The following is a 9,119-nucleotide window of genomic DNA, read 5'->3' as shown; positions in this document are numbered from 1 at the left end:
TAAATAATGTGATTATTTAATTTTGAATTTGAACACATCTAGATTTATCCATTTAAACTTATTTGATAAGTTGTTCAATTTAGAATTCAAATTAATTTAAGTTTGACTTAAATTCGAATTTGAATTTGAAATAAAATTGGACTACAGGATAAAGGATGATTTTCTCTTCCTTCCCTATCCAGTATTGGTGCCACACACAGGGATAGGAATCCCTAGCATGGCCGGCCACAAGGGATAAGGGATAGAGGAGAATTTTGGTTCGAAATTCAAATTGGAGATAGAGATTGGATTCTTTCTAGAAGTTTGACTTCTACTTTATAAATACTATTTTTGAGACAATTTTCGGAATGATTTTTTGCCCTAATTTTAGAGGTAGCCGAAATTTCTCTATAGAAATTTTGGAAACAATTTTTCAGCCCTAAGAGTTAAGGCTGGCCGAAATTCTCAAGATAGAAAGGAAAGAAAAAATTTTTCTCTAAAAATTCCACATCGTGCATGTGATGGTGTTTGTGGAAATTCGAGTGTTTATTGTAACCCGTTTTGTCTCATGTGTGCCCACACACACGTCTTCGTAGATTCTAGAAATTGACGTGGAAGACATTGGTTTTCTAAACACAAAGATTGGAGCAAGGACTGTTCGTGGTCAAAAAACTCAAGTTATCATCCGAGTCGGCTTCCAGGTATTTTTCCTGATTGAGTTCTTGATATATATATATAAGTTAATGAGATTAATTTATTCGTGTATAAATTAATATAATCTATAGAGTATCTCAAAAGTTTTATGAAAATTTTTGTTATATACGATCCGCCTCTTCCCCGCACCACCACGCTTCCGCAGCCGGATTCGATTCGGCAACCAACACATTTGGGGACCTAGAGTGAATGGATTAGCTTCTTTAATCCATGTTTTGAGATTAAAAACCCTTGGAATGATGATTTGAAACATGAAATTGTTTGTGAAACTGGTAATTGAATTATGGCACACTAATAGGAAATTGAAGTGTATAATTGGTATTAAAATCGCTTTAGGAATGTGAATTGGATCCTAAAGCGTGGTTTTGTATTAGTGCTAGCTGAGGACTCAGATTGAGGGGCTTTGAGGAAGCGAAAGCTGGAATAGTGTAACGCTAGCCAGGTTTGATATTTGTGAGGTAGAATTTCTTACCCTCTCTTTTGTGAGCATATTTTCAAAAGAATTTTAGCTTTGTAAATGTTTTAAAGAAAGGGCATGTTTGCAAAAGAAAAACATTTTAACCCCGATGGCTGGTTGTAGTTCTGGAGAGTATAATGAACTGTTTCATAAAGTTTAATGAATGATTTTTTAAGATAAGAGATCTTGCAAATCGGTAAACTGGCTGATGGCCTAGATAGGATGTGAAAAGTGCGTCCTTGGGGGCAGGACCCGAAACCCAGCCCGGGGTGATATGGCTTGTGCATGTGGTTGTGTCAGTAATTTATCATAGTATAAATTACTTGTTGATGCCTGTAATACGGAGATTTTCAGTTATATTTCCTTTGAGAAAAAGGATGTGAGGTTCCGGCTGTTGTGATGGAACTGAATGTCTATATTTATTCATTTAATTATTTATTTATTTACTTGTTTACTCATTTATTTACTTATTTACAAAGTTATTACAAAATATATCCTACTGGGCCTTTCACTCACGTTTTATATGTTTTATAAATATTAAACCCCTCCCAGGCGACTCGAGGAGTAGTGCGGAGTAGCTGAGTGAGTTACTACCACCGGATTTGGTGACGATTGTGATCATCCTCCCTGTGTACGAATGTAAGAATTCTAAATTCTGTAAACTCTGAATATTTGGATTTCTAGACTGTGGTTGATGTCTGTAATGTTATTTACATGTTCATGTATGTACAATACTGCATATCCTATGGGTGAAGCCCTGAACGGTGTGAGAGGCTTAGTTATAAACCTCTTGTAGTCAGTAATTTATTTTCAGTGAAATATGGGGCTCGTTTGGGAATTTCCTTAATTTTTTATTCATAATCGCGTTTAACCCCTAATCGAGCCTCCACGTTACCGACCCCGGCTTTGGGGCGTGACACTTGTGCTTGTGCTTGTGTAAGTAATTTATCATAGGATAAATTACTTGCTGATGCCTATAATACAGAATTTTCAGTTTATATTCCTTTTAGAAAAAGGATGTGAGGTTCCGGCTATTGTGTTGGAACTAAACGTCTATATTTATTTATTTATCTATTTACTTGTTTATAAAGTCATTTTAAATTACAACATACTGGGTCTTTCGCTCACGTTTTATTTGCTTTATAAATATTAAACCCTTCCCAGGCGACACGAGGAGTAGTGCAGAATAGACGAGTTAGTTGCTACCATCTGATTAGAAAAGGATTGTGTTCATCCTCCCTGTGTACAAATGTAAGGATTGTAAACTCTGTAAACTCTAAACTTTGGATTACTAGACTGTGATTTATGTCTGTAATGTTATTTATATGTTCATGTATGTACCATACTACATATCTTGTGGGTGAAGCCCTGAACGATATTAGAGGCTCAAGTTTTAACCTCTTGTAATCAGAAAGTGCGGGTGACCTCGTAACTTTCTTGTAATTTATTTTCAGCTAAATGTGGGGCTCGTTTGGAAATTTCTTTAATATTTTCCCTTTTGATTTTGATTATTATGTTTCTCAATGTTTAATTACTCTCCTAATCGCATTTAACTTCTAAACGAGCCTCCATGTTACTAACTCCAGCTCAGGGTGTGACAGATTACATCTCTAATAACTAAATAAATGAAAAAATTACATCAAAAGCTATTATCTTTACATTTATGTCACCCAATAATATAAATATAACATTTTTATTGTTCGATTGACCAGAAAACTATCCCATTAAATTATTTTTTTTCCCAACAAAGATGATCCGACATCTCCCATCTGTTCTTTGGAGATTTTTCTAATAGACTATCAATTTTTTTAATCAAAAAATATAGTGATAGACTAGATGACATAAATATAAAGTTATTAATTAGTCGCATACTAAATAATCGGAGAAAAAAGACAAATATCTCTTAAAGCGTATATGTCTAAATTTATACTCCTTTATTTTTTATTAATAACCCTTTTTAATCAAATAATTACATTAATTAGAGGGTATTAATTCAAAATAACGTGTAAAATTTCACTCATTTACTCTAAGATAAGTTGGGCAATTTTCTTCTAAATAAATTTTCTCTAAATATTATTATAATATTATTAATTCAAAATCAGATTCACACACATATTTGGGTAGACAATTGCGGGTCTAAGCCAAGTTTGGGCCTTGCATTAGTGGGCTCTTAGTGGCCCTCTCCACAGTTTTTTATCACAAATAGTAATCAAGTGCAACCGTTACCACGAATTGCACACTCTTTTCTCTCATCACAAACCACAAACCCGTCAGAGAAAGTCCGATAAAGTCGTTGGTATTGAATATCAGCGGCCAATATTATCCGATTATGGTGAAATGAGACAAGAAAAAAAATGAACCAGATTCTCGAGGTGACTCCAAGGAAGAAGAAAACGACAGTCTTTTTGTCTGTCTCGAGTAATCCAACCTGGAATCCGATTCTCAACAGGCCATGAGTACCACACAATCAAAGATCAGAATTTTCTCGTCTCGATCCGGCGATTGGATCACGTTAATCCCCCATCTTTTGTGATTTTCGTAATTTTTGTGCTGAAAATCTTTGGAATTTTGAGGTCCAAAGATGGATAAGTCTATGGCAAACTGAAAAAGTCTCCAAAAAAAGAAAGGGAAGAAATTTTGGTCTCAGGAACTTGGTTTCCGAACTGGGTTTCCCTTAAACATGGTTGTGAAGCTGTGTTGTTTGATGGCTTCTAGTGGCTACCATCCTGGAGTAGTTTTGCCCCAACAAGATCAGGCCATCAACAAGGCCATCCAGGTAAAAGAAAAAAAATTTTCAATTGGGTTTGCTTTGTTCTTCAAAATCATGGGAATTTATTGGGAGTAATAATAAAATATGTGTGGGTTTTGTGATTTAAGCTTTTCGTTGTGTTGGTTTATTGTTCAATTATTATGGTTTTTTTCTATGTATATGGTTTCTAAATTCTAATTCAATAGGCTTGTCAAAGGGGTACTATATTTGAGAAAATCATGAAACATAAACTCACTATTCAAGTGGATACAATAAAAATTTATTTGGGTTGTTATTGTCAAAATGTCTCTTTTAGATGCTTGCAATTTTATCTTTTTTTTATGCTGTTTATCGTCTGAATCGTGTTTCAGTTAGTAATTATCATCCTATGTATGTGGTTTCTAATTCAATTATAGTTTCATTAGGTGAATTTTCAGGCTTGTCAAAGGTGTGTTATCTATTCTTAACATGTTTCCTTAGCAATTTAATGCAACTGAAATGCAACTGAACCTGTCCCATCCTTGATTAGTTCCACTCTTTCAGTAGTGAATTATTGATTTACTCCATTTAATTGACCCAGGATTGTCATCCTATTTTTCCGTGTTATGGAGCAAGACATGAGATTATGAGAATAGGATCTCTTAATTTGAGGGCTTATGAGGGTGAGGAGGCATGGAAACCCATAAGTGGGTTGTCTAATCCAAGCCAGTTTGTCAAGATTGAATCAGCAGTTAAAAGCCCTCTGCTCACTGATGTTCAAGGTAATGCAAATCTTTGGTCATGTTTGTTTCGTGGGTTTGAACCACGGTTCAATTCTTTTACGACAGTGTTTTTTCTCACAAAAATTTGAATTTGGTTCAAACTTTCTGGTCTGAATGTCATGATGTTTCAATGTAATACAAGATCCATCTTTTTTTTTTCTCATTTCCCTCACTCTCCTTTTAGTATATATATGTTATCTTTATTGTGATTGGTTGTGGTGTGTAAAAATAATTCTTAATTAGAAGTCTCGGTATTGCTGCTATGCTAGTTCTATATAATCATGCACTTCATAAAGCCTACATAATGATGTATTGGTGCATCCAAACCAATCCAAAACAGACTAGAATGCGATATGTGTATCTGTTACTTCCTCAACCTTATATGATTAGATGGTTTGGGTTCTTTGAGGTGTAGGCATAATTTGTATTCCTTTTAACAGCGCGCGTTTATATGTGATCTGTTACGGAACAAGCATGTAAGAAAGTAATAAGATGAATATGATGTTAATGATAGATTCTAGGGTTTCTTCCACACAACAAGAAAAAGAAAAGACAAAATGGAATCAAGAATCAGGAACTCTTATTGAATTATAGTCAAATGTACATAACCGCAGTGCTTTGAGGGACTGCAACCTCCCAGTTGGCTCAATTGCCAGCTCCTCTCCAATTCTCTCTCTTGATCACCCCCTGTACCCCCTCTTCCCCTCCACATTCCCTCCTAATCTGTTGTAACTAACTCTCAGCCCCCTCAACCCTTCCCTTCTAACTTCCTCTAATCTGTTACAAGCCTAATCCATTACAAGCAACTCCATTTACACCCGTTTCCCCATCCTAACGAAAACCCGTCTGACTAGAGGCTTGGTCTTATCAATTACTCTGCCCCCCAAAAGAGTCACCTTGTCCTCAAGGTGAAAATCCGGAAACTGTTGTTGTATGACATCAAACAACTCCCAAGAGGCCTCAAAATCAGGCAAATCCTTCCACTTGATCAGCACTTCCAATTGGTCGGAGTCAGGAGCAAAACAAGTATTCAAGAGCTATGCTGGTTCGACACGTAACTCGGAGTCCTCAGAAAGGAGATAAGGGAGAGCTCCTGGGAAATATCGGACACTCCAATAGCTTGCTTAAGTTGTGAAACATGAAAAACCGGATGAATCTTGGCAGAAACCGGTAACTGTAAACAATACGCCACCGGAGCTATACAAGTTGCAGGGCACTTCCTTGCACCGTAGTACCGAGGAGATAATTTCTCGTTGATAAACCTGGCCAAAGAACGATGACGATACGGCTGTAGCTTCAGAAAAACCAAGTCGCCCACCTGAAAGTGGACGTCCCTATGTTTGAGATCTGCCCTCATTTTCATACTATGCTGAGCCTGCAGCAAATGGCCCTTCAACTCATCCAAGAGAGCGTCCCGAGACTGAAGTTGCTGCTCCAACAACGAATTGGCAGCCGAGCCACTCTCAAATCGAAACAACTTAGGAGGGTCACGACCATAAAGGGCTCGGAAAGGAGTCATTCCTGCCGCGACATGGTAACTTGTATTGTACCAATATTCTGCCCAAGGAATATGGGAGGACCACTGGGCGGGTTGAGTCGATACGAAACAACGTAGGTAAGCCTCCAAACATCGATTCACCACCTCGGACTGGCCATCCGTTTAAGGGTGATAAGCAGTACTACGGTGCAAGGAAGTGCCCTGCAACTTGAATAGCTCAGTCCAGAAGTGGCTAAGGAAGACTTTGTCCCGATCCGAAATGATGGTGCAAGGAAACCCATGGAGGCGTACGACCTCCTTCACAAATAAGGCAGCCACAGATTTGGCTGAGAATGGGTGGCGCAGTCCGAGAAAATGAGCATACTTAATCGATCAACCACCACTAATGTTGTGTCAAGACCCCCGGATTTGGGCAATCCCTCCACGAAGTCTAGCATAATATCCTCCCAAACCTGAGTCGGAAGAGGAAGTGGCTGGAGCAAACCAGCCGGAGAAAGAGTAGAAGCCTTATGTTGCTGACAAATGAGACAAGCGGCCACGAATGACATGACATCCTGTTTCATTCCCAACCAAAAGAACTCCGAAGCCAGCCGTTTTTAAGTTTTTAAAACCCCTGCATGGCCTCCCACCTTACTGCCATGGAACTCCTTCAGCAAGACCGGAATGAGAGAAGATTTTTTTGGAATCACCCCCTGATTCTTGTAGAGCAATAAATCATTCACCAGGGTATATCCCTTCACCGCTGTAGGGTCGACTAACAACTGAGCCTTGAATTCAGCCAACTTCGGATCCAGAAGCACCTGTTGGCGAATGGTGTCCCAATCAAAAGCTGCCGTGGAACTCAGCCACATGAGTTCCAAATTTGAGGGCTTCCAAGACAAAGCATCAGCCACTCGATTCTCTAAACCCGGCTTATATTGTATCTCAAAATCATACCCCAGTAACTTGCACAACCAATGTTGATGCTCCCCACTCACTAATCTCTGGTCTAGTAGGAACTTTAGACTTTGCTGGTCCGTTTGCACAATAAAGTGTCGACCAAGTAGATAGTGACGCCATTTCTGAATAGCAAGAACTACCGCCATCAATTCCCGCTCATAAACGGACTTTGCGCGAGCCCTGGCCGACAATACCTGGCTGAAATAGGCAATTGGTTGTTGTTGCTGCATTAAAACGGCTCCAATTCCGAATCCAGAGCACAAATGGCATAGAGAAATCTGGTAAAGCGAGAACAGGCACTGTTGTCATGGTTGTTTTCAAGCTTCAGAAAGCTTCTTCGGCCAATGGATTCCAATTGAAACTGTCTTTTTTCAACTGTTGGGTTAATGGCCAAGCTATATGTCCATAACCAGCCACAAACCTTCTATAATACCCCGTGAGACCCAAGAAGCCTCGCAGCTCCTTAATAGAACGAGGAGTCAGCCAATCCAACATCGCAGAAATCTTGGAAGGGTCGGCCGACACCCTCTCACCTGATATGTCCAAGATATTCTAATTGACTTTGAGCAAACATACACTTTTTTTTATTAACATACAACTGTTGCTCCTCTAACGTTGCCAACACCAAATCCAAGTGTGTCAAATGTTCATCAAAAGAGGTGCTATAGATCAAAATGTCATCGAAAAATACCAATACAAATTTCCTCAAGAAGGGTTTTAATACCTCATTCTTCAATGCTTGAAAAGTGGCAGGGGCATTGGTAAGACCAAACGGCTTCACCAAAAATTCAGTGGCCCTCATGGGTATGAAATGCGGTCTTCGGAACATCCCCGTCATCCATCCTGATTTGGTGGTAACCAGCCTTTAAATCCAATTTGGTAAAAACAGTTGCCCCACCCAATTCATCCAAAAGCTCCTCAATTACCGGTATGGGAAATTTGTCAGGCACCGTAACCTTGTTGAGCGCTCGATAGTCAACACAAAAGCGCCAACTTCCATCTTTTTTTCTTGACTAAGAGCACGGGACTAGAGAAAGGGCTTGTACTTGGTTGGATTATTCCGGCTGCGAGCATCTCCTTTACCAACTTCTCTATCTCGTTCTTTTAGAAATGAGGATATTTATAAGGTCGAACGCTAATGGGGCCTGTTCCTCCTGGAAGTATGATGCGGTGGTTGTGCGAACGCCGAGGAGGTAAACCACCCGGCATATGTAAGACCTTGGAGTGCTGCTGCAATAGGTGTTGCACCGGTTCCTGAAGTGGGCTTCCTGTGTCGGAATCAACCCGTAATGTGCTCAACTCCAAGTAGAATCCATGTCCCTCTTGTTTTATAGAGCGGAACATCGCCTTGAGAGAAACCATGGTCTTAGAAAGACTCATATCTCCTTTTAAAATCACACCTTCGCCTCCTACTCTAAATTTCATAACATGCGTCTTCCATCCCTCTGAAAGTTTCCAACCACTGCATGCCCAAAATCACATCTACCCCCCCCCCCCCCCCCCCCCCTCTCTCTCAACAATTGTCAAATTCGGTAGAGTCAAAACTACTTCCCTACAAAGTCCTTTTCCTCGAACTGATTCCCCTGTCCCCACTTGTACACCAATAACAGGAATAGCTAACTTTCTCACTGTTTCCAAAGAAATGAAATTATGCGACGCACCAGAATCAATCAAAACAATTACCTCTTGTCGGGCGATGATACCACGAAGCTTCATGGTCTTTGGAGTCAATAACCCCACCACTGAATTCAAGGAAAGCTCGATAACCTCCTGTTGTACTCCCTCTAAAGACTCCCACGGTTGTGCTTTGTCCAGCTCTTCACACTCGGACTCATCCTCATCACTAACCAACATGATCCGTAATTCTTTCTTCTTACACCGGTGTCCCATGGTGAACTTCTCATCACAGCGAAAGCATAAACCTTTCTCCCTTTTTCTCTTGCCATTCGGAATCCGATAGTTTCCGAAAAGGAAAATCTTTCTTTTGAGGCACAGCATTTAAGCAGAGTGGCCGTTCTGCCC

At 39.6% G+C, this 9,119-nt stretch overlaps 1 protein-coding gene across 1 annotated transcript in view; it reads left to right on the top strand.

Moving 5' to 3' along the window:
• Positions 1 to 3,518: 3,518 nt before the first annotated feature.
• LOC21407738 overlaps positions 3,519 to 9,119 on the top strand; it is a 9,708-nt gene continuing 4,107 nt past the window's right edge. The window contains exons 1-2 of the mRNA XM_024161600.1: positions 3,519 to 3,926; positions 4,480 to 4,660. Coding sequence (XP_024017368.1) covers positions 3,831 to 3,926; positions 4,480 to 4,660 — 277 coding nt within the window. The 5' untranslated portion in view covers positions 3,519 to 3,830. The remainder of the gene's footprint in view (positions 3,927 to 4,479; positions 4,661 to 9,119) is intronic.

The sequence above is a fragment of the Morus notabilis genome, unplaced genomic scaffold (genome assembly GCF_000414095.1).
Source record: "Morus notabilis unplaced genomic scaffold, ASM41409v2 Scaffold137, whole genome shotgun sequence".
In the NCBI taxonomy this organism is placed as follows: domain Eukaryota; kingdom Viridiplantae; phylum Streptophyta; class Magnoliopsida; order Rosales; family Moraceae; genus Morus; species Morus notabilis.
Note: the sequence above shows the minus strand (reverse complement) of the source record. Positions and strands in the feature narration are given on the sequence as shown.